Raw genomic sequence first — 27,503 nt, 5'->3', positions numbered from 1 at the left:
GCATCACCTTGTGTCAGCTTCCCCAACCATCTGTGATCTGGAACACAGGTGTTCTCCCAATCCTTTAGGAAAAAAATTAAACTTCCTCACTCCACAGGGACTTTTGCAAGGGCCAATGTCTATGCTTGAACTTTCTTGCACTGCACTCTTAGGATGGCTGAGGAGGGCCTCTCTAATGAGGAGAGATTCGAACAGAGCAAGGGAGCAAGTCATAAGGCTATCTGAAGGGAGAATGTTCCACACAGAAAGATGGCACAAATGTCCCAAGCTGTGAATGTACTTGGTGCATAGGAAGAACTATGACAGCCCATGCAGCTTGGGCAGAGAGAGAAAGGATGAGAGCAGTAGGAGATGAAATAAGAGGCATGGAGGCTGCATCATGTAGGGGCCTCCTAAGCCACAGTAAAGGCTCTGGCTTTTTTGGGTTTTGTTTGTTTGTTTGTTTGTTTGTTTGTTTGTGTTTGAGATGGAGTCTCGCTCTGTCACCCAGGCTGGAGCGCAGTGGTGCATTCTCGGTTCACTGCAACCTCTGGGTTTGAGCAATTCTCCTGCCTCCGCCTCCAGAGTAGCTGGGACTACAGGCGTGCACCACCAAGCCTGGCTAATTTCTGTATTTTTAGTAAAGACAGGGTTTCACCACGTTGGCCAGGCTGGTCTTGAACTCCTGACCTCAGGTGATCTGCCCTCCTCGGCCTTCCAAAGTGCTGGGTTTACAGGTGTGAGCCACTGCACATTGCCTGGCTTTTTCTTCTAGTGAGATGGGAGCTACTGGAAGGTTCTGAAACAATGACATGATCTGGTTGAGTTTTAGAAGGACTACTCTGGCTGCAAAGTACAGACTGTAGAGGGGTAAGGGAGGAAGCAGAAAGACCAGAAGGAAGGTAAGGGCTATAATTCAGACAAAAGGTGACAGTGACCTTGAGCATGGTGAGAGTAGTGGCGGAGGTGGTCAGATGCTAGATTAATTTTGAAGATGGAGTTGACAGTATTTTCAAATTGAGGTGGATTTCTAGTATTTGCAAATGAAACAGATTTATTTTTAAACAGTGTATCTCTTCCTTAGATAACAGAGACAGCATAAGCTGTGACACCAGACTGGATGGGTTCAAATCCTGATTTTTATCCCTTACTAACTGTGTGACTATTAGGCAAATTATTTTTCTGTGCCTCAGTCTCCTCATTAATAAAACAGGGGAATAAAGTAACTATTTCATAAAGTTGATATAAGGATTGAGTTATCTGTAAAGCATTTAGAACAGTGCCTGACATATAGTAAGTGCTAGGTAAGGTGTTAATAAAACAAGTAAGTGGGCCAGGTGTGGTGGCTCACGCCTGTAATCCCAGCACTTTGGGAGGCCAAGGCAGGTGGATCACAAAGTCAGGAGTTCGAGACCAGCCTGGCCAATATGGTGAAGCCCCGTCTCTACTAAACATACAAAAATTAGCCGAGTGTGGTGGTGGGCACCTGTAGTCCCAGCTACTCAGAAGGCTGAGGCAGGAGAATCGTTTGAACCCGGGAGGCAGAGGTTGCAGGGAGCCGAGATCACGCCACTGCACTCCAGCCTGGGCGACAGAGCAAGACTCCGTCAAAACAAACAAACAAACAAAGTGTCCATCAATACCCAGCCTAAGTCAGGCTCTGGGTTATGAGTTCTAATAATTCCTTGAACTTTTCCTCTAGCACTTTCATAGTTTGTAGATATATATTTAAATGATCATTTAATAAATAAATGTCCCCCTCATTAGACTGAGAGCTTCACAAGGAAGGAAACTGACTACTTTGTTCACTCTTCTATCTCTGATAACTAGAACAATTGCCCGGTTCCTGGTCACAATCAGGAGATATTTACTGATTCAATGAGGGAATGATCTGATCACATTTCATCCTAATGATCTTTTTACTTTTTTTTTTTTTTTTTTGAGACGGAGTCTCGCTCTGTCACCCGGGCTGGAGTGCAGTGGCTGGATCTTGGCTTACTGCAAGCTCCACCTCCCGGGTTTACGCCATTCTCCTGCCTCAGCCTCCAGAGTAGCTGGGACTACAGGCGCCTGCCACCTCGCCCAGCTAGTTTTTTGTATTTTTTAGTAGAGACGGGGTTTCACCATGTTAGCCAGGATGGTCTCAATCTCCTGACCTCGTGATCCGCCCGCCTCGGCCTCCCAAAGTGCTGGGATTACAGGCTTGAGCCACCGTGCCCCGCTTCTCTTTTTACATTTTTATCTACTCCACCAGTGGATAAACTTCTTCATCTTTTTATCTCCAGTATCTAGTACGGTTCTAAGCACAAAGTAAGTGCTCAATAAATGTTTTCTGAACTAAAGCAGGAACTGTATAAACATTTTCTGTAGTCACTATACTAAATTTATGATACTTGTTACCAATCTGAAGGGTTATCTGGCAAAAAAACAAAAACAGCTGGTGTGGACAAACGGAAAATACCTGGATGTGGCCAACAGCCACCAAGATGTTTGAAATAATATCCTTCAACGTGTGAGGCAGTATAGCAATGAAAGTACTTGCTGTAACTGTGGAAATAGTAATCATGAATATAAAGGTGGACACCCAACTGATATACCTTCAAATTGCAAGTCATCTACTGCTGCCATTCGGCCAGTGAATCTTCTCCCAGTTGTGAGGAAGAAAATTTGCAGGGGTCTAAAAGAAAAAAAAAAAAACAGGTAAACGTAATAGGATAACAGTATAAAGTATCTGCAAACAAATCTCATTTCAATATTAGAAATGTTATCACTTTACCTTGCCTCCCTTTTCAGTGGGGTTAATAGGTTTATATAAAGATAACCACTAAGCGTCAGGTATTATTAAATATTAAAATTGTTACAAAGAAACTAACCCCGGGGGTCCAAAAGTTCCAATTCAACCTTATTTGGTTGTGTATGTACCAGGAATGAATCTCAACTCACTGTGTGAATGTTTAGAGACCAGGTGCAGCCTAGAGATGTAACGATGAGAAAGGATGAGGCTGAGGTTTGAAAGAGGTGATGGGGACAGTGAAGAACAAAGGCAGTTCAGCCTAGCCAGTGGTTAAGGGCACAGGCTCTGGGGTCAGACAGAGCTGGGTTTGATTCCCGATTCTGCTGCTTCTCTGCTGTGTGCGCGCTCCTCGCGGCCTCAGTTTCCTCATCTGTAAAATGGGTGCATAACGGTACCTAGTCACACATTGCGGGGGTCATTAAATGGGACAGTGCGTGTAAGGTGCCTAGCTCGGAGTCAGGCAACTAGTAGGCAATGGGGTGTCGGGGACCCTGCAGCCCGGGACACCGCGAAGCAGAGGCAGTGTTTCAGGGAGAGGAGCTGGGCTGCGGCGGCCCCGGCGAGCAGGAGATCCTGAGCCCCCTTAGCCCAGTACTGGTCCCGCAAACCCGGCCGCCTCACCTCGCGGGACTAGGCGTCCCCTGGGTCCCGGGAAAGCTCGGGCCTCAGTTGCTCCCCGCCGGTTTCGGTCTAGCCCAGTTGCCGGAAGCCGGAGATCCGGGGGGTGGAACTTCCCCGCCTCCTCCGGGAAGAGCCCCGCCTCCTTAAAGAGGCAGCAGCTCCCAGAGACACCGGCGTGCTGAGCCGCTCAGAGGCCGCTCCCTCCCGCCGTTCTCCCGAGGGTGAGTCTCGGTTTCTTAAAGAGACAGGCGAGGGCGGAGTGGTGGGGTCCCTGAGTGTGACTACTTGGGCTGGCCTTGCTCCAGGGAAGGTAGAAAATTCTCGAGTTTAGGGTTTTCTTACTGTGTGTTTATACCTCTTTTCCTATGGAAATATAAAATGGGGTAATGGAAGACGACTGTGAAAGAAAAAAATAAGTCACCCGCGTCACCAGTCCCTCAGTTTCTTTTGGCCATAACAATTTCACCGGTGAGAAGTTGCATGAGTCAATTACATTCTGAATGAGTGATCGAAAGCACGATGTCTGTTCATATGAACACCCCAAGTAAGTGAGCAATTGGAAGGACTTTACATCTAATAGTAGCCATATATAGTGTATTTTTTTCCCAAGATTATCGTGATCAGGCTTTGTACATGCAGGATCTCTAATTATCAGAATAATCCTGCTATCTTAGGGTGATTATCCTCATTTTACAAAGAGAAAGCTGAGGTTTAGAGCATGCGCAGGGCACTTTTGGTTGAATATGTACCAGGAATGAATCTCAGTTCATGAATTCAGCTGTGCTAGTATATCAGCCACCTCTTATGTCCCATTTCAGATCATCTTGGCCTGGCCTGCTGCTTATTTCACCGCCACTCATCTTATTCCAGCGTCAGCAGATATAACCTGACTGAGTTTTGCCTCCAGTGTATGCCTCAGGCTTCTCACCTTCTGCTTCAAGGTTTGTTTCTTGATGCTATGAGGTCATGGGACCTTGCTGGAACTACTCAGCACCCAGACAGGTGCATCCCAGAAGTGTAGGGGTAGAGAGTTGTGAATCTCTCACGAGGCAAATCTCTGACCAATGGGGTCAACAATTGATGAATATATGCTTTTCCTGTTTTTCCCCTCAGGCGCCTTTTCATATAGCTTTCAAACTACCTAGCAGGATTAAGCAACCAAATGCCTTTGGAAGTGATGCCTTTGACAATGCGTCTTCACAATAGGTCTCCTTCCTTCCCTGATTTATAAGCCCTGTCCTTCACTCCTGGTCTTTGGATTCATACTTGCCAATAAACTACTCATATGAGGAACCAATATGAAGGCATGTTGGTACCAAAAGTGGCCCCAGAAAATAAAACCTTAGGTTGGCATTTTGTCACTGAACTGCTCACCAGTCACAGGGCAACAACAAATATATTGCTGGAGTTAAGGGCAGAGTGAAGGAGGATGGTGGTGGTGGTGTGATAACACTTAGAATAGAATGGCATCACAATTACTAAGGTGTCTGTCTACCGTTGATTGGGATAAGGTGCAAGTAGAAGATAAGGTGCTGAGTTATCTAGTGGCTGTGGCACTGGAACATTAAGAGGACAATGGTAATTATAAGGACTATGGAATTAACTGGGTTTTCTTAACTCCATTGGAAACTTTGAAAATAAAATGACAGAGTTAGAACAGCCAACTGTCAACTTGAGGCACTTTGTGAAAGCTAGAAAGCCTCTATGGAAGCTTTGAAGATTCTTATTCTTCTATAGCCTTGAGAAAGACTGGACTGAAAATCAGGCCCAAGATCTAATTGTAAGGGTGGCAAAGTTTCAATGAAGACTGAATGCATAGCCTCTGTAGGTCTCCTCCATCAAAGCTGGGGCACTGTCAGAAAATGAATGGGAACCTGAGAACTGGGATGAGGATATTTGGGTGGGAAAGCCTGAGACTTGACCATCCTTCGTTTCCAGTTTCCCTTGAATCTTTCAAGGGAAAGGTGGCTGTGGCAGAAGTAGTCCCTTCCCCCTTGTTAAAGGAAAGCAAAGTCCTCTTGCTTAGAGATCCTGTGATGATTACCTGCACAACATTGCTTTGGACTAATGGACCAATTTAATTGTAAAGAACATGCAACAGTGACACAAAACCATGGGTCTTACCCACTGGTCTTACCATGTGACTCAGTCATCCAACAATAGGTGGCCTAATAGGATGGTGGAATGGCTTGTTAAAGGCACAGTTACGGCTCCAGGTTGGGGAAAACACTCAGGAGATTGAGGCATTGTCTTCCAGCACGTAGTACATACACTAAACCAATGGTTTATCAATTATTTATAATGGTACTTTGTTCTAAATACCTATAGATTTGCAAACCAAGAGGTAGCACTTCTTACTATCACTTTCAGTGAAACCTACACACATAGAATGTGTGCCTCCTGCCTCACAAGTTCTGCTTGGTTGGAGATCCTGGTCCCAGGGAAGTAGGGAAGGAAGTAGAGAGAACACTTCCACTCCAGTTACAGTTCCGCTGAATTGGAAGCTGTAACTGCCACTTAGGCATTTTTGGCTTCTCATACCACTGCACCAGCAGGTAAAGAAAAGAGTGGCGCAGTGGCTCACGTCTGTAATCCCAGCACTTTCAGAGGCCAAGGTGGGTGGATCACCTGAGGTCAGGAATTCAAGACCAGCTAGCCAACATGGCGAAACCCATCTCTACCGAAAACACAAAAATTAGCTGGGCGTGGTGGCACGCGCTTGTAATCTCAGCTACTCAGGAGGCTGAGGCAGGAGAATTGCTTGAACCTGGGAGGCAGAGGTTGCAGTGAACCGAGATTGTGCCACTACACTCCAGCCTGGACAACAGAGCGAGACTCTGTCTCATAAATAAATACATGTGACACATGGTAGGGAAAATCAGCCCTGATTACTTTAAGAAGTTGGGGGCTGGGCATGGTGGCTCATTCGCATAATCCCAGCATTTTGAGAGGCCAAGGAAGTATTGTTTGAGGTCAGGAGTTTAAGACCAGACTGGGCAACATAAGGAGACACTGTAACAGTCACAAAATTTGCCGGGTTTTGGTGGCACACCTGTAGTCCTAACTACCCTGGCTGAGGTGAGAGGATGGCTTGAGCCCAGTAGTTTGAGGCTGCAGTAAGCTGTGATCACACCACTGCCCTCCAGCCCGGTGACAGAACAAGGAAACCCCCTCTCAATTATTAAAAAAAAAAAAAAAAAAAAAATGTCTTGCTTGTGTTTTAAAACACTTTCCAACTCTGAGCTCTATGATTCTTCTTTCAGTTTTTCCAATGAGCCATGCTGTCTTTGGCTACATGGTTCCTTCCACCAGTACACTAGCCCCACTTTGGTCAGCTGACTGCCTGCCGTCTTTCTGGTTTCAGCATAGAAATCACTTCCTCAGTGAAGTCCTCTTGACTTCTCTAATCAGAATAAACTTCCCCTTCTCCCTGCTCTCGTAGCCCACACACATACTCCGCCTCTGGACTTCATTTAGGAAATGGTAGTTTTCTGTTTACTTGTCTATTCCCCGCACTAAACCATGACTTCTTGAGAGAAGAGGGTGTTTTATTGTTGCTCCACTCCCAGTGCTAAGGGGAGTTGCAGGCCCCAGGTTTTGTTAGGGATGGTCCCAGTTCTGTCTCTGCCCTGGAAGGTTTCAGATCCATGTCCCATGGGGAGGGCTCTGACTACAGAAATAGTAAGCCACCAGCTAGAAGCCACGATGGGGGGGCCAGGCACAGTGGCTCACACCTGTAATCCCAGCACTTCTGGAGGCCAAGGCGGGTGGATCACCTGAGGTTAGGAGTTCAAGACCAGCCTGACCAACACGGTGAAACCCTGTCTCTACTAGAAATACAAAAATTAGGCCGGGTGCAGTGACTCACACCTGTAATCCCAGCATTTTGGGAGGCTGAGGCGGGCGGATCACAAGGTCAGAAGTTCAAGACCAGCCTGGCCAATATGGTGAAATCCCATCTCTACTAAAAATACAAAAAAGTAGCTGGGTGTGGTGGTGCATGCCTGTAATCCCAGCTACTCGGGAGGCTGAGGCAGGAGAATTGCTTGAACCCGGGAGGTTACAGTGAGCCGAGATCACACCACCACACTCCAGCCTGGGCAACAGAGTGAGACTAGGTCTCAAAAAAAAAAAAATTAGCCGAGTGTGGTGGCGGGCGCCTGTAATCCCAGCTACTCAGGAGGTTGAGGTAGGGTAACTGCTTGAACCTCGGAGGCGGAGGTTGCAGTGAGCCGAGATCGTGCCACTGCACTCCAGCCTGGGTGACAGAGCAAGACTCCATCTCCAAAAAAAAAAAAAACCATGATTGGGAAAAACATCTTTCATTAGTAGCAGAAGTTTGTGTATGAAGAATAACTAACATCCAAACCTACTGACTTGTGAGAGAGCATCTAACAGGGTCTCTTTAAGTGTGGTCTTTTTAAGTATTTGTTTCTTAAAAAATTAATCAGAGGGAGAATTTAAGATGTGGAATCTACCAATCCAAGAATCTCTCAAAAGCTAAGGCAAAGAATCGGAAATGATAGTGATTAGAACAGACCTTTGTGCACCTGGTTAGGAATTTTCTGTCTCATGACAGAAAGGCAAACACCTTCTGACCTGACTCCTTCCCCTGGCCCAGGGTTGGCTACTCCTACCCTGAGCCTTCATTCAGCTCCGCCCAGTGTCGCCTGGCTGCAGCCTCTCTGCCCATAGGCCTCAGAGCTTATTCTGGCTGTGCCGAGATGGGGCTACCCCAGTCAGGGCTGTGGGTGAAGAAGCTCTGGGTACTCTTGGAGGTGGCTGTCCATGTGGTCGTGGGTAAAGTGCTTCTGATATTGTTTCCAGACAGAGTCAAGCGGAACATCCTGGCCATGGGCGAGAAGACCGGTATGACCAGGAACCCCCATTTCAGCCACGACAACTGGATCCCGACGTTTTTCAGCACCCAGTATTTCTGGTTCATCTTGAAGGTCCGTTGGCAGCGACTAGAGGACATGACTGAGCTAGGGGGTCTGGCCCCAAACTGCCCGGTGGTCCGCCTCTCAGGACAGAGGTGCAACATTTGGGACTTTATGCAAGGTCAGGAGGCTGCCGCACACTTGAGGGGTGCTTGAAATAGCAGTGGTAGAGGGGGATGAAGAGATGGGTTGGAAAGTCCTGAATTCTCCTGCTACTCTTGCTGCTCCTTTTGGACCTTCTTGTCCTCTTCCTGCTTCCTGAAATTAGGACTTCTTGTAGATTGTTTCTCTAAGAAACATCACCACCTTCCCAGGCACTCAAATCGCAAACCATCCTGTCTGGCATGTCAGCCCCTGGAACACTGCTCTTTCTGTACAGGCTGATCTGCCTGGGCTGCTCTTTGCCCACTCTTGTTCAATCTTCAGACTATTGCTCAACAACACTTCTTTCTAGAAGCCAAGCCCAACTCCCCCATACTAGAGTACCCTCTCTCATCTGCCGGCTTAACGTCCTAAACTTTTCTTTATTTCACCTGTCGTGGTTTGTAATTATGTATGGCTGGCTAGGATTCATGTCTGTTTCCCTCACTAGCCTGCAAACTCAGTGCAGGTCAACACCATTGCTCTCACCCACTATTACACCCATGTCTGATGCTGGCACATGGTAGCTGCTCAGTAAGTATTTGTTAAAGAGCTCTCGGCTGGGCTTGGTGGTTCTTGCCTGTAATCCCGGCACTTTGGGAGATTGAGGCTGCTGGATCACGAGGTCAGGAGTTTGAGACCATCCTGGCCAACATGATGAAACCCTGTCTCTACTAAAAATACAAAAATTAGCTGGTCATGGTGGTAGGCACTTGTAATCCCAGCTACTTGGGAGGCTGAGGCAGAAGAATCGCTTGAACCCGGGTGGCAGAGATTGCAGTGAGTAGAGACTGCACCACTGCATTCCAACCTGGGCGACAGAGCGAGATTCCATCACAAAAAAAAAAAAGTCTCGGTTTTCTCTAACTCCACCCACTCCCCAGTCCAGGAAAACCAGTTTCATCTACTTTTCTTGACCTCTCCAGTTTTCTCTTTTTTGTCCTCCCAGCTTCTCTTCCTGCCAGAACTTCCTTCTCCCCCACTTGCCCACTCAGCCATCCCAGCTCGTGAGTGACTGCCAGATTACTCTTCTGTGAGTACATCCCAGCTCAACCACCTTCAGCAGCTCCCCTCTGCATTTAGGATGAAGCCCAGGCTCAGCCTTGGATTCTAGGTCCTCCCTGGTCAGGCTCCAGCCTTTTCTTCTCAATTCTACCTCCGAGCTCCCTGCCACACTCAGTTCTTTCGGACAAACTGTTGGGCCTTATGCATCTCTTGTACTTTCCTTTGTCTTTGCCTTTGCTGATATCAGCTGGTCAGGAATGCCCTTCCCCTCTCCATCGCCGTCTAAATCCCCCTCATTCATGTGGGTCCAGCTCTCATGCCGCCTTGTCCTCCGTGAAGCCACCTCAGCTCCCTACAGCTAGGCATGTGCTCTCTCCTTTCGGCTCATGCCTCTCTGTCTGCACCTGTCCTTAGACACTGCTGCTTCCTGCTCAGCACCTGGTACCTAAGCACAAGTGGTATTTCCCTGCCCAATGGAGAGCCTCAGGAGAGGGTGTGTGTCTGATTTATCTCTGGATTCTTCAGCATGCTTGGTCCAGGGCCTAGATACAGCAGGTAGAGAAGGCACCTGAGGCAGTTGGTTTATTCCGCGTTTTTCTTGTTGTTGTTGTTGTTGTTGTTGTTTTTGAGACAGAGTCTCACTCTACTGCCCAGGCTGGAGTGTAGTGGTGTGATCACGGCTCAGGGCATCCTCAACTTCCCAGGCTCAAGTCATCCTCTCACCGTAGCCTCCCTAGTACCTGAGACTACAAGTGCACACCACAATGCTTGGCTAATTTTTGCAATTTTTGTAGAGGTGGGGTTTCACCATATTGCCCAGGCTGGTCTCGAACTCCTGGACTCAAGTGATCCACCCACTTCGGCCTTCCAAAATGCTGGGATTACAGGCACGAGCCACTGTGCCTGGCCTATCCTGTGTTTTTGAAAGCATGTTCTTTAGAACCTAAGTTCCACAGATATGCTTTACTATGTAGTGTTGCCTGGTCAAAGTAGTTGGGAAACCCTGAATACTATATCCTCCTCCTGGAATTTCATGTGCATATGAGCTTATGCACATGAGGAGTTTACAGTTCCATAGAACAGATGGAGGTAATAAACAAATCCTTACAGTCCCATGAAATGGGGGAGGCTATAAAAAATAAAACTTTTGGCCGGGCGCAGTGGCTCAAGCCTGTAATCCCAGCACTTTGGGAGGCCGAGACGGGCGGATCACGAGGTCAGGAGTTCGAGACCATCCTGGCTAACACGGTGAAACCCCGTCTCTACTAAAAAACACAAAAAACTAGCCAGGCGACGTGGCGGGCGCCTGTAGTCCCAGCTACTCGGGAGGCTGAGGCAGGAGAATGGCCTAAACCCAGGAGGCGGAGCTTGCAGTGAGCTGAGATCCGGCCACTGCACTCCAGCCTGGGCGGCAGAGCAAGACCCCGTCTCAAAAAAAAAAAAATAAAAATAAATAAATAAAATAAAAAAATAATAAAAATAAAAAAAATTAAATAAAACTTTTGCCTGGAGGACTTGGAAGGTTTCCTGGAGGAGGTGGTTCTGGAACTAGGCCTTGAAGAATGAGTAAGATTTTTGTAGCCTGACAAGGAAAAAGGTAAGAGTGTTTCAGAGGGGAAGGCAAGAGCTTCTTTTGTTGTTGTTGTTCATTGATAATTTTAAACCACAGTGCACAGATGACCTCAATTTATTCAACAAGTGTTCACTAATTCCACTGGTAGTAAGAGCAATGGTAATAACTAGCTTACCACATGCCCATGTGCCAAGCACTATAACAGAACCAGGCCAATTTGCTGAATGCCAATCATCTGCAGATCAGTTCCCTGAAACAAATGTACTTGCATCATGTAACTGTCCACTTTCAGTGAGGCAGTTTACATGTTAAAGACTGTTGAATTTGGGCTGAGCCTGGTAGCTCATGCCTGTAATTCCAGCACTTTGGGAGGCTGAGGCGGGCAGGTCACTTGAGGTCAGGAGTTCAAGACCAGCCTGGCCAACATGATGAAACCCTGTCTCTACTACAAATACAAAAATCAGCCAGGCATGGTGGCATGCACCTGTAATCCCAGCTACTCAGAAGGCCGAGGCATGAGAATCACTTGAACCCAGGAGGCAAATGTTGTAGTGAGCCAAGATCATACCACTGCACTCTAGCCTGGGTGACAGAGAGAGACTCTGTCTCAAAATAAAATTAAAAAATAAAATAAAATTAAATTAAATTAAATTAAAAACTGTTCAATTTGTCTCTGCTCCCTGCTGCTGCAGCTGAGACTAAAAAATGGTAAGAGTGACCAGGTGCACTGGCCCATGCCTGTAATCCCAACACTGTGAGTGGCTGAGTGGGAGGATTTCTCAAGCCCAGGAGTTCAAGAACAGCCTGTGCAACAGAGTGGAACCCTGTCTCTACAAAATATTTAAAAATTAGTGGGATGAGGTGGTGTGAGCCTGTAGTCCCAGCTACTCAGGAGGCTGAGTTGGGAGGGTCACTAAGCCCAGGTGCTCGAGGCTTCAGTGAGCCGTGTTCATGCTAGTACACTCCAGCCTAGGTGACAGAGTAAGACCCTGTCTCAAAAATTAATTAATTACTTTAAAATTTTTTAATGGTAAGAGGAGGGGTCTGAGGCAAAAAAAAAAAAAAAAAAAAATCTATTTGCAAAATAGAGTTTACTTTCAACACATTAACCTAAAGTCCCCTGAAATCATAGGTACTAACAATATGGAAATAAACACCATGGGCCTCTGTCCTGGAAGGCCTCATAACCCAGAGTGAGAGATGGTGTCATGACAGGGAAGCAGAGGGCACTGGGGGAAGAGTAGGGTAAGAAGGTGGCCAAGGGAAAGCTTCTTAGAGGAAAGGATGGTGAGCTGATTGTCTAGGGGCAGTGCAACCTTGGGGTGGGTGAGGAAGAGGGGCATGGAGAGCTGGGCAGGGCAGAGAGGAGGAGGAGCAGAGGTCAGTGGAGGAGCAACATTCAGGTTGGCACAAGTCGGGTCCCAGAGGCAGGAAGGGGTGAAGGATGAGGCTGAAGGCATCATCAGGAACCAGAGCTTGTGGGGCTTTGTGTGTCGTAGCTGCAGGTTGACTGTATCCTGAGAGTACTGGTGAGTTCTGGAGGGGTTTCCAAGTGGGAAGTAAACATGATCAGTTCTGCTTATTAGAAAGACATTGGCCGGGCGCGGTGGCTCACGCCTGAAATCCCAGCACTTTGGGAGGCCGAGGCCGGTGGATCATTTGATGTCAGGAGTTCGAGACCAGCCTGGCCAACCTGATGAACTCCTGTCTCTACTAAATACAAAAATTAGCCGGGCATCATGGCAGGTGCCTGTAATCCCAGCTACTCGGGAGACTGAGGCAGGAGAATCGCTTGAACCCGGGAGGTGGAGGTTGCAGTGAACTGAGATCACACCACTGCACTCCAGCCTAGGCAACAAAGCGAGACTGTCTCAAAAAAAAAAAGACATGTTGTAACTACTTTGGAAACCCACCAGGCCACCAAAAAGCTCTGTTGTATGCTTTGTGTATGAACTCTGAACTCAGAGCCAGAGACAGAGAGACATGAAGAATCTTTACTGATAATCTAAAGCGACTGCTTTGTTTTTGAGATGCAAAGGCCCAGAGAGGTGAATGACTTGCTTAGAGTCACACAGTGAATTCTTAGGAGAGCCGGAACTGGACTTCTGACTCTCAGCTCGTGCACTTGCTGTTACTGGATAAGACAACAGGAGCTCAGGGAAACTCTCAGCCACCTCCAACCCTCTGTGTGTCCATGTACATGCACAAACACAATAACACAATATACACACACTCTTGGACACACACAGAACAAAACATGGAGTAACTGCCATGGTGTGGCAGAAGGCAAGTTCTGGATGATTTACTTTCTGGATACTTGAGAGTTAATCTGAAACTGACTTTGTTTCAGCCCCTGTTTAAAATCTTCTAACATCTTTCCAAGTGTACTTACAAGTGTTGTCCAGTAACTATAAATAGGATTTCTCTGTTGAGAGATCCTGATGTCGGGGGTAATTTACTGGTCTGGGCTGTTTTCCCATTTATACAAAGGAGTTGGACTTGATAGTCTTCACTGGATTCTTGAAATGGTGTTCTCTGCACTGTGGTCTGTGGACATGGGCAGGGTGCCAGCCCCCATGCACCCATCCTTTACCTCTCTGCTGCTGAGGAAAGCAGAGAACTTAGTTTCAACTTTGCCCTCAGTACTGACCACTGTACCCAACCACACTATAAATAATTAAACAAATGACTCTGTCTCTTCCAGTGTCTGAATCAGTGGATGTTGAGTTTTTTTCCCAATTAAAAACAAAATTTCATACTGCTGATACTTGGAGTTGATCATGACCATAAGTCTTTCGGGTTCTTTATTTTTTGTTTTTATTGAGCTGCGTCTCACGCTGTTGCCCAGGCTGGAGTGCACTGGCATGACCATAGCTCACAGCAGCCTCATTCCTGGGCTCAAGCGGTCTTGAGGCCTCAGCCTCCCAAGTAGCTGGGACTAGACATGTGTCACCACACCTGGATAATTTTTTGTTAGAGATGGGGTCCTGCTATGTTGCTCAGGCTTTTTGGGTTCCTACCTAAAGAGTGACAGAGTGACTCTCTGGGGTCATCGGAGGCCAGTGACCGGCCACTTGGCCACAATTGACCTCTGAGCTAGCTGCCCTCCTGAAGCCTGGGCCTCCTTGTCACATGGGTGAGGAATCATAGTGCAGTCAACCAGCAGAGACTGAGGTCACTTAATGCCTCCTCAGGCCTCTTAGGAAAAAGTCTGTGACCCAAAGACAAGGAGAGCTGCTTCGTGTGTCCAGTGAAACTAGTCTGCTTTCCTCTCATATACTAAAAATTGAGGACTATAAGCCACTTTTGTTTCTTCTTTTACTTGGCCACCAGGAAACTCAGAGTCAAAATATAGCTCAGTTACAACAAATGCATGGGACCTATGGCCTGTGTGTATTCCATTTTCCCCTCCTGTTCTTTGCCTCCCAGAGGGGCATGATTAAAAAAATTCTGGCCAGGCGCAGTGGCTAACATCTGTAATCCCAGCTCTTTGGGAGGCCAAGGCCAGCGAATCATTTGAGGTCAGGAGTTCGAGACCAGTCTGGTCAACATGGAGAAACCCTGCCTCTACTAAAAATACAAAAATTAGCCAGGCATGGTGGTGTGCGCTTGTAATCCCAGCTACTTGGGAGGCTGAGGCAGAATTCCTTGAACTTGGGAGGCGGAAGTTTCTGTGAGCTGAGATCATGCTTTTGCACTATAGCCTGGGTGACAGAGCAAAACTCCGTCTCAAAAATAAAAAATAAAAAATTCTATTTAATGTGTTAGTATAGGTGTAAGGAACTTCAAATTCTTTGCAGAACACAGAGGGGATATAGTTAACCAAATAAACCACATGCAAGTTAAGATGGCTTCTACTCCCCATCTATCAGCAAACTCTGTCAATTCTGCCTTCTCCCCAGCTCCACTGCCCCACACTAGCTAGCCCAGGCTCCCATTCTCTCTCTTTCTCTTATAGAGACAGGGTCTCATTCTGTGGCCCAGGCTGGAGTGCAATGGCACAATCACAGCTGACCACAGCCTCAACCTCTTGGGCTTAATGGATCCTCCGGCCTCAGCCTCTTGAGTGGCTGGGACTACAGAGATGAGGTCTCACTATGTTGCCCACTGTGAGTAGTCTCAAACTCATGGGCTGAAGTGATCCTCCTGCCTTGGACTCCCAAAGTGCTGGGATTACAGGTGTGAGCTACTGCATCTAGGCCTGTTGTCTTTCATGCAGACTTCTCCAGTGCCCCCTAACTGCTTATCCCTCACTTTCATTTTCACTCTTAGTCCTTTCTCCGCAGAGCAGCCAGAGTGATCTTCAAGTGTAAGTCTGGTCATTACATGGCCCTACTGTAGCTGTCAGGGTTCTGGCTTGTAAGCAACAGAAGCTCCCTCTGGTTTTCTTGGTCACACCCACATTTGTACATAAAGGAACATACTGGAAAAATGTTGACTGCTTTCCAGAAACAATACCAGCTGGTCTTGATTGGACTGTCTTTTAACATCAATAGTTGGGCTTGGATCCTGCTGTCATTGTGGTTGCCATGGGAACCCATCACCGTCCCTTACAGGGCACCACAACTGGGTTGTGGATGAATTCTGCCATCTCAATGACTCCCAGAATCAAAGATCTATGTGGAAGGGTATAATTAGCCCAGCTGGGTTCACTGCCTGAGCCCTGGCTGCCGGGGCAGAGTGTGAACCTGGCCCTTCTGTCTTCCATAGAGCAAGGCTGGGCACGCTGTTTGATAAATAGAATACAAAATAGGGAATTCTAAGTAGAAAGGAGAGTTAAGAGCTGGGCAGCCAAAATTGCAACAAATGAGTCAGATATAGTCAAGTGTGCCTATAGTTGTAGCTACTCAGAAGGCTGAGGCAGGAGGATCGCTTGAGCCCAGAAGTTCAAGGCTGTAGTGTATTACGATGGCACCTGTGAATAGCCACTGCATTCCTGTCTGGGCAACATAACAAGATCTCGTCTCTTAAAAAAAAAAGAAGAAAGAAAGAAAATATGCAACAACATTCACCACCCTTGCTTTATATTCCTGTGACAGCCCACACACCTAGGATAAAATCCAGATTCTTTACAAAGGCTTATGGGAGCCTGCCTGTTCTGGTCTACCCCTAACTCTCTAACCCTTCTCTTGTTGCTCTCCTTGCCTGCTTCCTGCCAGTGGTTTTGTGGGGCCTTGAACACACCAAGTTCTGTCCCTCCTTGGGGGGCTCTGTGTGAGTCTCTTTGACTAGAATCCCCTTCTCCCTTTGCCCATGGCTGGTTCTCTCCTGTCCTTCATTTCTCAGGTTAAATGGCAGCTCCTCAGAGGCCTTCCCTACCCCGCCTGTCTAAAGTAGGTCACTCCTTTATAGCCTCTCTCATAACACTGATCACAATTTGAAACTTCTTTATTGATGCATTTACTTACTTTTTTTTTTTTTTTTGCCTGTCTCCCCATTAAGCAGACTTCAAACTGCACACAGCCAGAGAGCTGCTGGTCTCATTCTCTGCCACATCCCCAGTGTGTGGCAGGGAGACCTGCATATTTAAAGTGCTGAATAAATACTTGTAGATAGAATGAGAGCGTGCTACATGCTGGGGATTCGAGGATGAATGAGGAACAGGCCCTGCCCTCAGGGGACAATGAGTAGGGGGGTTTGGGGGTATGTGGACACTTAAACAGGCCATGTCACAGTGCAAGACCAGCCATGCTCCAATAAATATATGGTAAGGGCTCAACAACGTCAGCTCTGGTCGTAAGAAACCAGAGGGGGTCGGCTGCTCCCTAGAGTTGTCCTTGGTCTAGGATGGAGAGTTACAGAAAGTTTCCACTCACAGCTGGCTTCATGGACATGGGACCAGTGAAGCACACAGGGACCTACACTCAAAAGGACCTTGTCCTTGAGGTTTAATGTTCTGCAGCAGCTGTCTTGAATTTTTGTTGCTGTTGTTTTTAGCACACCAGAGTTGCAAAGTATGTCTTGAAATTCTTCATAATTTTATCTTTGAATCTGCATTTTGTAAGTGAAACCCTATGGGACAATGGAGCATGTCCTGAGGACTTGGAGCCTCCGCTCACACAGGCTCCTGTCTTCCACAGCCTCCCTGCCCCTCCAGGACATGTTCTCTAAGGCCCACTCTCCCATCCCCAGGTGCTCCTTCCTGCTCCCACCCAGTGACTTCTGCCATCTCCTGACCCCAGAGTGGGCCTGGATACAGATGTGAGGAAGGTGGGGGCAGGTGTCACATCCCCCTGTGTTGCATGGCAGCTGTCCCCATCCTGGACTCGCAGTGCCATGGTGCAATTCGCCAAGTGACTGAGGGTGGGGGAAGCCTCTTGCCCACCCTGTACCCTTACATACCCTAGTATGTAAGGGACATACTAGGTACCACTATAAGGTACCTAGTATGTCCCTTACAGTGGTTGCAGTACCCTGGGGTTGGAGTGGTGGGCAGGTGGGAAGGGGCCATGTCTGGCTCAACTTCTGTGATGCTGGGCAGGGCATGGCATGTTGGTCTGGTGGCTGGAGGGAGAGGGAAGTGCACGCACACTTGGTCTCTGGGATGCTGGGTAGCTGTGAGAATCTGCTCTCACTTTATGAATATCCCTGTGCCAGGGGAATATGACATTAAATAGCAACTAAAATACACGATGCCAGGTCAAGAGAGGGACTGCAGAAGATTAGAAATGTCTTTGTATTCTAGGCCGGGCATGGTGGCTCAGGCCTGTAATCCCAGCACTTTGGGAGGCCAAGGTTGGCGGATCACTTGAGATCAAGAGTCCAAGACTAGCCTGCCCAACATAGCGAAACCCCATCTCTACTAAAAATACAAAAATTCACCAGGTGTGGTGGCGTGCACCTGGAGTCCTAGCTACTCAGGAGGCTGAGGCAGGAGAATCGCTTGAACCCCGGAGGCAGAGGTTGCAGTGAGCTGAGATCACACCACTGCACTCCAGCCTGGACGAGACTCCATCTCAAAAAAATAAATAAATAAAAAAGAAAGAAAAGTCTTTGTATTTTCATAAATTTAACGGCACTTTCCCCCACTTTTTGAACAAGGAACCCTGCATTTTCATTTGGCAGCAGGGCCAGCAAATTATGCAGCTGGTCCCGCTCCTAGCGTTCACTGTCTTTGTGGGGCTGCCTTCGGTGCCTCCCTACTTCGTAGCTCAGGGAGGAAATAAAAGCTCATAGCAAGAGCTTACATTTATTAAGTACTTACTATGGGCCAGGAACCTGTTTAAGCCCTTAGCTCTATTAATTTATTTAATCATCATAACAATGCTACAAAGTATTATTATGCCCCCTTGTGGATGAGGAAACTGAAGTGCTATGAATAGAAAGCACTGAATTGAGAGTTCAGAAACCAGAATGTTCATTTTAACTCCTCACTGACCTGTGAGGAGTTAAAATGACCTGAAGCGTGACCTGAAGCAAGTATGTAAAACTCAGTTTCTTTGTCTATAAAATGGGGGAAAAAATTACCAACCTTGCCGTATTACTAATCCCATTGCAGGAGAGAATGGATGCATACCTGCCTTATAAACTGCCTGAAAGGGACTCCTCTTATATTTAAACTACCATGTGGCAACTACAGGTGGTCCACTGAGACCACCTAAAAAAACCTCTCATTTTGGAGAGGAGTAAACCAGTTTCATCCCCTGCTAAGTCATGCTGTCTAGGCTTCGGACCCCAGTGCCTAGGACCCATCCTGGGGTTGAGGGTGGGGGGGCAATAAAAATAACAATGAACATAGGAGTGAAAATGGTGCTTGTAAAAGACAACTGTGTGTAGATTCTCAGTTTGTGATGGCTCTTGCTGTTTCAGCCAATAGGCCACTGGTGCTGAATTTTGGAAGTTGTACCTGACCTTCATTTATGTTCAAATTCGACCAATTCAAGAGGCTTATTGAAGACTTTAGTTCCATAGCAGATTTTCTCATCATTTACATTGAAGAAGCACATGCATCAGGTACAGAAAGATTCTCTGCCTCTTCTACCTCTTCTCACTCTCTTTTCTCTCTCCCTTTTCCCTAGGCCCCATCTCAAGGTTGGGAGGTAGAGGAAGGAAGAGGAGGGGAGAGGGAAAGAGCCGCTGTTCACTGAGCACCCATCACTCCCAGGCCCTGCACTAGGCTAACCTCACAGTCTGTGCTTTCAACCAGGGTACAGAGAGCAGAACACCTGGAGTGACAGGGTCTGGCTAGGAGAAGATTCTAACATTTTGATTGGATAAATAGGGAAGTCAAGGGAAAAGAACTTTTTTTTTTTTTTTTTTTTGAGACAGGGTCTTGTTCTGTCGTCTGGGCTGGGGCTGGAATGCAGTAGCACTCGCATGGCTCACTGCAGCCTGAACCTCCTGGGCTAAATCAATCCTCCCGCCTCAGCCTCCCAAGTAGCTGGAACCGCAGGTATACGCCACCACGCCGAGCTAGATTTTTGTATTTTTTTGTAGAAACAGTTTCACCATGTTACTTGGGCTGGTCTCAAACTCCTAGGTTCAAACAATCTGCCCACCTTGGCCTCTCAAAGTGCTGGGATTACAGGTGTAAGCCACTGCGCCCAGCCTATATTTGCATTTTTGAAAGAACATTGTGGTGAAGAATTAGGAGAAAAGCGTTTAGACTCTGGAGCAGTAGTACTTAAATTCAGTATGAATTAGAATCATCTAGAAGGCTGTTAAAATGCAGATGTCTGGGTCCCATTCCTAGTTCATCTAGGCTGAGGTCGAGGGTTTGCACTACTTAACAAACTTCCAGGTGATGCTGATGCTGCTAGTCTGGGGACACACACTTAGAGAACTACTGATCTAAAACCCTTGCCTCGCCAAGTATGGTCTAGGTGCCAGCAGTCTTGGCATCCTGGGAGTTAGAAGGACTCTCAGTTCCACCTTCGACAGACCGAATCAGAATCTTCCTATAAGAAGGTCCCCAAATGATTCATGCACATTCAAGATCAAGGAGTGCTGGTTTATTGGACTATTTCACATTGAAGAGCAGGGGCCTGACAGCCAGGAGCCCTGGGCTTCAGTGCTGGATCAATCACTAATTCCTGGTGTGACCTTGCACATTCAACCATAATAGGAAACTAGACCAAATCATTGCCAAGGGCTCTGAGAACCTCAGTTAAAAGTGAGGGGCTATTGGCTGGGTGCAGTGGCTCATGCCTGTAATCCCAGCACTTTGGGAGGCCAAGGCAGGCGGATCACCTGAGGTCAGGAGTTCGAGACCAGCCTCAACACGGAGAAGCCCCTTCTCTACTAAAAATACAAAATTAGCCGGGCATGGTGGCACATGCCTGTAATCCCAGCTAATCGGGAGGCTGAGGCAGGAGAATTGCTTGAACCTGGGAGGCGGAGGTTGCAGCGAGCCAAGATCGCGCCATTGCACTCCAGCCTGGGCAACAAGAGCGAAACTGTGTCTCAAAAAAAAAAAAAAGTGAGGGGCTATGTAGTCTGCAGAAAGTGTGTGCTATGTCAGTGGGACTTGGTGCCTGGCCTTTCTCTTATAGATGGCTGGGCTTTTAAGAACAACATGGACATCAGAAATCACCGGAACCTTCAGGACCGCCTGCAGGCAGCCCATCTACTGCTGGCCAGGAGCCCCCAGTGCCCTGTGGTGGTGGACACCATGCAGAACCAGAGCAGCCAGCTCTACGCAGCACTGCCTGAGAGGCTCTACGTAATCCAGGAGGGCAGGATCCTCTACAAGGTGGTGACCTGGGGACAGAGGGTCCAGGGAGGGCAAAGGGGCCCAGGGAGGGGAAGGGCAAAGAGAAGGTTTTGCATCAAGCAGAACTGGATTCAAATCACCACCCAGCCATTTACCAACCATGTGACCACGGGCGAGTGTTTTCACTTCTTGGAGTACCTTCAATTTCCTCTTCTGCAAAATGGGAATGTTGGTCTCCACCTCATAGGGGATGAAATAATGCACGTAAAAGTCCCTAGCATTTGGACTGGAGCTGCATCCTCCTGGCTGCCTTTCAAACCCAGATGATGGCCCAGTCCTGGTCTGGTTTCAAACTGAGAGACAGAGAATGTTGTTTTTGGTTTTGGTTTTTGGGGGTTTTTTGTTTGTTTTGTTTTTTGTTTGTTTGTTTTTGATACAGATTCTCACTCTGTTGCCCAGGCTGGAGTGCAGTGGGGTGATCTTGGTTCAACCTCCCAAGTAACCTCCACCTCCCGGATTCAAGTGATTCTCCTGCCTCAGCCTCTTAAGTAGCTGGGACTACAGGCACACACCATGCCCAGCTAATTTTTGTATTTTGAGTAGAGACGGGGTTTTGCCATGTTGGCCAGGCTGGTCTTGAACTCCTGGCCTCAAGTGATCTGCCGGCCTTGGCCTCCCAAAGTGTTGGGATAACAGGTGTGAGTCACCGTGCCCAGTCTGTTTTTGTTTTATAAACAGTATTCAGAGAGGGGAATTGACTTGTCCAAGGTCACACTGGGCAAGGCTCTGATTTCGATTCTAAATCCCCTGATCGGGTGGGCCAGAAATGAGAAGGTCTGAAGCTGCTAACATCTGAGGCAGGCCTGAACCAGGGCTGGTGGTGTAGAAGGCTCAAGGGGAATAGAACCCATGGTTTGGAGCTGGAAATGCTGGACGCAGGGATGTGAGGCAGAAATGCATTTCAGGCTCCCTTTCTTGTGATTGCTTCCTCTCGAAAGTTCCAGCCTGATCAGGGTGAGGAAGGTAAGTGCACAGCCTCTGACTCTTTAGACACAGTTGGCTTGGCCTCCCTTAAGAAGGTAGAAACTACGTTTTAAAGCTATTGAAGGGATTTCAAGCCTTAGGGAGCAGATGAAACCAAGTATGTGGATGCTCCTCTGTCCACAGATCAAGATCAAGCTGACCCTACTTATTCAGATAAAACAAGCAAAAACTTGCAGGCAAATTCCCCATGGTGCAACGGTCACGGTAGAAGAATTTGGGTCCTTCATCCTTTCCTGTACCTTGGGACATGGTTCAGGCATGATTGAGGTACCCTGGGCACTGAGTCCCTACCTTGAGTTAGACCCTGTGCAAATACCAGAAACACAAAAATGAATTGAAAATGACCCACACCTAGCTGGGCATGGTGGCTCACGCCTGTAATCCCAGCACTTTGGGAGGCCTAAGGCAAGCAGATCACCTGAGGTCGGGAGTTAGAGACCAGCCTGACCAACATGGTGAAACCCTGTCTCTACTAAAAATACAAAATTAGATGGCTGTGGTGGTGCATGCCTGTAATCCCAGCTACTTGGGAGGCTGAGGCAGGAGAATAGCTGGTACCCAGGAGGCAGAGGTTGCGGTGAGCCGAGATCGCACCATTGCATTCCAGCCTGGGCAACAAGAGCAAAACTCCATCTTGAAAAAAAAAAAAAAAAAAAAAATGACCAGCCGGGCACAGTGGTTCATGCCTGTAATTCCAGCACTTTGGGAGGCCGAGGCAAGTGGATCACGAGGTCAGGAGTTCGAGACCAGACTGACTAACATGATGAAACCCCATCTCTACTAAAAATACAAAAATTAGCCAGGCATGGTGGCGTGTGCCTGTAGACCCAGCTATTTGGGAGGCTGGGGCAGGAGAATTGCTTGAACCCTGGAGGCGGAGGTTGCAGTGAGCCGAGATTGTGCCACTGCACTCCAGCCTTGGCAACAGAGCGAGACTCCGTTTCAAAAAAAAGAAAAAAGAAAATGGCCCACACCCTTACTCACAGGCTGAGGGATAAGGAAGACCCAAATAAGACTATTACAGTGTCCCAACTGCTGGGGGACTCCAGAGCAGGGGTCAGAACGCCTTTTCTGTATAGGGCCTGGTAGTAAATATTTTCAACTTTGTGCCAAGTAATCCCTGTTGCAACAATTCAATTCTGCTGTTACAGCACAACAGCAGCTGCAGACAACATGCAAATGAAAGCATGTGAGGCATCAGGACTGGTCTGGCTCTCAGACTGTAAGTTTTTCAACCTCTAGGGAAGGGTAGGCTTCTCACAGGGGGCAGCAATTGCTTGGCCCTTAAAGGATAAGGAGTTGGCCCAGTGAGCACAGTGAGTGAAAATCACTGCAGTATAGGGAAGAGGGTGGGCGGAGGCACTGAGGCATAGTAGGGCAGAGTGTGAATAAAGAATTGGGGACATTGGGGTTACACAGGGGTCTCATTCTGGACCAAGGGGTTTGGCCTTCATCTTAGGGCAAAGGAGAGCCACTGACAGGTTTGGAGCAGGAAAGAGACATGATCAGACCTGTGCTTAGAACGTTCACTGGCTCACGGCTGTAACTCTAGCACTTTGGGAGGCCCAGGTAGGTGGATCACCTGAGCTCAGGAGTTCAAGACCAGCCTGGTGAAATCCTGTCTCTACTAAAAGTACAAAAAAATTAGCCAGGCGTGGTGGCGCACACCTGTAATCCCAGCTACTTGTGAGGCTGAGGCACGAGAATTGTTTGAACCCAGGAGGCGGAGGTTTCAGTGAGCAAAGACTGTGCCAGTGCACTCCAGCCTGGGTGACAGAGTGAGACTCTCTAAAAAAGAAAAGAAAAAGAAAGTTCACTGGTTCCATGGCCGGGCGTGGTGGCTCACGCCTGTAATCCTGGCACTTTGGGAGGCCAAGGCGAGTAGGTCACCTGAGGCCAGGAGTTGGAGACCAGCCTAGCCGACGTGGCGAAACCCCGTCTCTACTAAAAACACAACAATTAGCCAGGCGTGGTGGAGTGCACCTGTATTCCCTGCTACTCGGGAGGCTGAGGTAGGAGAATCCCTTGAACCTGGGAGGCGGAGGTTATAGTGAATCAAGATTGCGCCATTGCACTCCAGCCTGGGCAACAGAGCGAGACTCTGTCTCAAAAAAAAAAAAAAAGAAAAGAAAAGAAAAAAAGAAAGTTCACTGGTTCCTGGTTGAAAAATGGACAGGAGAGAGCAGGGACTAAGGACTGGGGATAGCTGGGAGGGGTGGCAGCTGCCCAAGTTGTGGATGAAAAGGGCTGACCTAGGGCAGTAGAACTAGAGAGGCAGAGATGGTTCTGAGGTAGGATGGGTAGAACTTGATGTGAAGGCTGGAGAAGATTAGGTCAGTCTGAAGGTCTAAGTATAGAAGAAAAGCTTATTTGTACAGAACTCTTCTCTTTTTGAAAGACTATGTCACTTTATGTCCTCTAGTTTTCCTGCTTCTCTGTCCAACCTTCCTGTTAACTGCTGATGCCACTGTACACACTTTCTCATCCACCTCACGGTTGCATCTGCCACTGAATTAGCCATGCTGACGGCTCCTACATAGACATCATTTGACCAGATCTTGCAACTAACCTCCAAACCTACATGTTCCTTGCAAGTTGGAAATCTGGGAATGCCTGATTCATTTCTCTTGCAGGGAAAATCTGGCCCTTGGAACTACAATCCAGAGGAAGTTCGTGCTGTTCTGGAAAAGCTCTACAGTTAATCTGGACAGATACCTCAATTCTAGGTGACCAACGGGAGGGCTTCTCAAGGCTTGGCTCTCCCTGAGACCCAGCTGGCTTTTACCTTTGACCTGTGTCCCTAGCTGAATTGCTAGCTCAGATTTTTCTAATCTAAGCAAACAAGTCCCAGCTGAGGAATGCAAGCCACAGCACCCAATCAAGACAAACTGTTATTATCAGAAAATGAAGCCACATTTGAGCTGTTCAGGCTAGTTCCCTGTTGAAGAAAGTACAGCCTGACACTGCTCCCACTGTGGAGACCACATTCCCTGCACACCATCTTTGAGAGAGCAGTTGCACTGTACAGGCACACTTCTGAGGTACGGTATCTCTCTCCAGCCACTCTGATATCACGTAATTCAAGCTGGCATTCCTTCTACTAGGGAAATTCATTTTACCCAATTTGCATTTATGGAATTGATCATTTAAGACACTAAATTAGTTTTTAGAACCAAGTATGGGAAGAATTCCAGTTGTTAGGAAGAGATGAGGAGTTGGAAGAGGAGGGATTAGAAACAGGAGGAGGCAGTCATCCTCTCCTTGCCAAAAGATTTAAACCTGTCCACATTTTGCTGGTGATGATGGGTGAGTTTCCATGGTAACACATCTCTAATTTTACCAGGGAAGAGGAGAGTACTCACTTTACCATCTTTGAATATATTTCATAGAAATCTAGCTCTCTGTACCCTGAAATCTTCCACTAGCCTCACTTTTCAACAGTCATCTAGAAGGGAGGGTTGGCTTCCCAAAAGCATAACCTTGACCAAACCAAACAATAGGCACCAGCAATGCTGTCATTCAGTTATGCAGAAGCTCATATGTGAAAGTCTGTTTCTCTGATTTCTTCGCAAGTCTCTTAATGGTCATTTGTGTTAGATTACATCAAACTGACGGATAACCATTGGTATTCATCTATTTCAACTCTGTGTCTTTACATATTTGTTTATGATGGCCACAGCCTAAAGTACACACGGCTGTGACTTGATTCAAAAGAAAATGTTATAAGATGCAGTAAGCTAATAACAGAATGATTAAAATATATCAGGCTATTTTGGATGGCTTCAGTGTGATCTTTACATTTTCTTTTCCAATTTGTATCTGATTACCCATGTAATCTGACCAGCAAAACTACCATATGCTGGAAGGGCCTCATCTGGGGGGAAGAACATTCAGGCCCTATGTTACATGTTAAATGTGGTTTTGTCTTATGAACTCCTGCTGGAGTGAAACAATTTTTCACATTGGAATCAAATTACCTTTACAACATGGCATCAAAGAATGGATCTGGAGACCTTTTGCTAGAATGAGAACATATTCTCTTTAGCTATACTTTAGTTGCTACAAAGTTAATATTATTAATGTTGTCACTTTATTATTTTAAAAATAGTTATTATTGCAAGAGGCTGAGGCAGGAGAATCACTTGAACCCCTTGAACCCGGGAGGCAGAGGTTGCAGTGAGCCAAGATGGTGCCCCTGCACTCCAGCCTGGGTGACAGAGCGAGACTCCGTTAAAAAAAAAAAAAAAAAAAGTCATTATTAATCATCTACCAGGCACAGTCACTTTCACTTTCAGATATGTTATCTCATTTCATCTCTCTATATCTCAAAGAGGAGATGATTATCCCCATTTTACAGATGAGGAAATCAAGGCTCAGAGAGTTAAGTAATTGCATAACTTCTCAGAACTAGTAAGTAAAAAGCCGAGATTTAAACCGGATCTCTTAACTTGAAGGCCAGAGTCCTAGCTCTGTTCCTGCCAGCTGGGTGACTTTGATCAAGCTGCCTTGGTATCTTGACCTATAAAACAGGGTTTCAGGCCGGGCACGGTGGCTCAAGCCTGTAATCCCAGCACTTTGGGAGGCCGAGACGGGCGGATCACAAGGTCAGGAGATCGAGACCATCCTGGCTAATACGGTGAAACCCCCTCTCTACTAAAGAATACAAAAAACTAGCCAGGTGACGAGGCGGGCGCCTGTAGTCCCAGCTACTTGGGAGGCGGAGGCAGGAGAATGGCGTAAACCTGGGAGGCGGAGCTTGAAGTGAGCTGAGATCAGGCCACCGCACTCCAGCCTGGGCGACAGAGCCAGACTCCGTCTCAAAAAAAAAAACAAAAAAACAAAAAAACAAAAAAAACAGGGTTTCAATAGTGCCTAGTCCATAGATTCATGAGTAGAGCACTCAGAACTGTGCCTGATTTGGAGAAAATGTCATGAAGTGTTGGCTATTATGATTATCATAATTATTGTCTCACAACTGCTTCCTCAGGCCCTCTTTTTGGAGGCTGGGGGTGGAAGGAGGACAAGACAATAGGGACGCTGAATAAAAATTTTCCATCCTACCAAAGCCATTCATGACCAATATAGGCATGAGTTTTTGAGGTTATATGGAAAATGAGGAGCTGTGAGAATGATGGGACTGAAGCACAGCTGAACACTCACTGTCCCTCCTAAGTTCCACAAAAGGAGACAGCATATAAGGCAAGGCTCTTCTGAATCACTTCTCTGATGGTCTTCCAATTCATGTCTATAAATGCACAGAAATCTCCCCGTTTTCAACAAATAGTAGCTGAAACTGAGTTTTTCAGAATGATAAAAATAGACCCCTGGCTTTCCAATTCGATTCTCTCCAACTTAATGCATCAAACATTGAGCATTGATACTTTTCTGGGTGCAGAGTTATGCAAAGATGGACAAGGAACAGCTATTGTCCTCCAGCAGCTTAATCTCACAGGGGACCAGACATACACTCCAATGACCATAACTCAAGGTGGAATATATGTTAGAGTGAAGACTAAATGCTCAGAGGGCACAGAGGAGACAGCAATCCTCTGAGCTGGGTGAATCCAACAACGCTTTTTGGAGCTGGTGGCATTTGAGCTTGATTTTCAAAGATGCCCGGTACTTCCATAATTTGGGATGGGAGCCTGGAGAAGATGGGAAGGGAGAAGAGCATTTCAAGTGGGGAGAACTACATGGGCAAAGGTGGAAAAAGGGCTATGTGCAGGAGACTGCAAGAGGTTTGGGGTCAGTTCC

The 27,503-nt window shown here is 47.2% G+C and overlaps 2 protein-coding genes across 8 annotated transcripts in view; one reads left to right on the top strand and one right to left on the bottom strand.

Annotated features, from left to right (window-relative positions):
• YIPF1 (Yip1 domain family member 1) overlaps nucleotides 1–3,516 on the bottom strand; it is a 39,781-nt gene extending 36,265 nt beyond the window's left edge. For 2 of the 5 annotated variants that reach the window (XR_748979.2, XM_010372336.2), the window contains exons 1-3: nucleotides 3,395–3,516; nucleotides 2,923–3,143; nucleotides 2,577–2,656 (exon numbers count right to left, since the gene is read on the bottom strand). Coding sequence is in view for 1 of the 5 variants with exons in the window: in XM_010372336.2 (XP_010370638.2) it covers nucleotides 2,577–2,607 (31 nt within the window). In the remaining 4 variants the exon portion in view is untranslated. The remainder of the gene's footprint in view (nucleotides 1–2,576; nucleotides 2,657–2,922; nucleotides 3,144–3,394) is intronic. The other 3 variants (XR_748981.2, XR_748982.2, XR_748985.2) reach the window with 2 other exon arrangements.
• A 166-nt stretch (nucleotides 3,517–3,682) lies between these two features.
• DIO1 (iodothyronine deiodinase 1) lies at nucleotides 3,683–25,519 on the top strand. 3 transcript variants are annotated; one of them, XM_030912587.1, is made up of 6 exons: nucleotides 3,683–3,938; nucleotides 4,213–4,335; nucleotides 8,222–8,455; nucleotides 18,863–19,006; nucleotides 20,545–20,744; nucleotides 24,383–25,519. In XM_030912587.1, exons 1-6 carry the CDS (start codon nucleotides 3,914–3,916, stop codon nucleotides 24,449–24,451), a joined length of 795 nt encoding a protein of 264 aa, XP_030768447.1. In that variant the 5' UTR covers nucleotides 3,683–3,913; the 3' UTR covers nucleotides 24,452–25,519. The 3 variants fall into 3 exon arrangements, with proteins under 3 accessions (XP_030768447.1, XP_030768448.1, XP_010370660.2); XM_030912588.1 differs by lacking the exon at nucleotides 3,683–3,938 and having other exon boundaries at nucleotides 4,212–4,335; nucleotides 8,226–8,455; XM_010372358.1 differs by lacking the exons at nucleotides 3,683–3,938; nucleotides 4,213–4,335 and having other exon boundaries at nucleotides 8,119–8,455.
• Nucleotides 25,520–27,503: the final 1,984 nt, after the last annotated feature.

The sequence above is a fragment of the Rhinopithecus roxellana genome, chromosome 12 (assembly GCF_007565055.1).
Source record: "Rhinopithecus roxellana isolate Shanxi Qingling chromosome 12, ASM756505v1, whole genome shotgun sequence".
Classification (NCBI taxonomy): domain Eukaryota; kingdom Metazoa; phylum Chordata; class Mammalia; order Primates; family Cercopithecidae; genus Rhinopithecus; species Rhinopithecus roxellana.
Note: the sequence above shows the minus strand (reverse complement) of the source record. Positions and strands in the feature narration are given on the sequence as shown.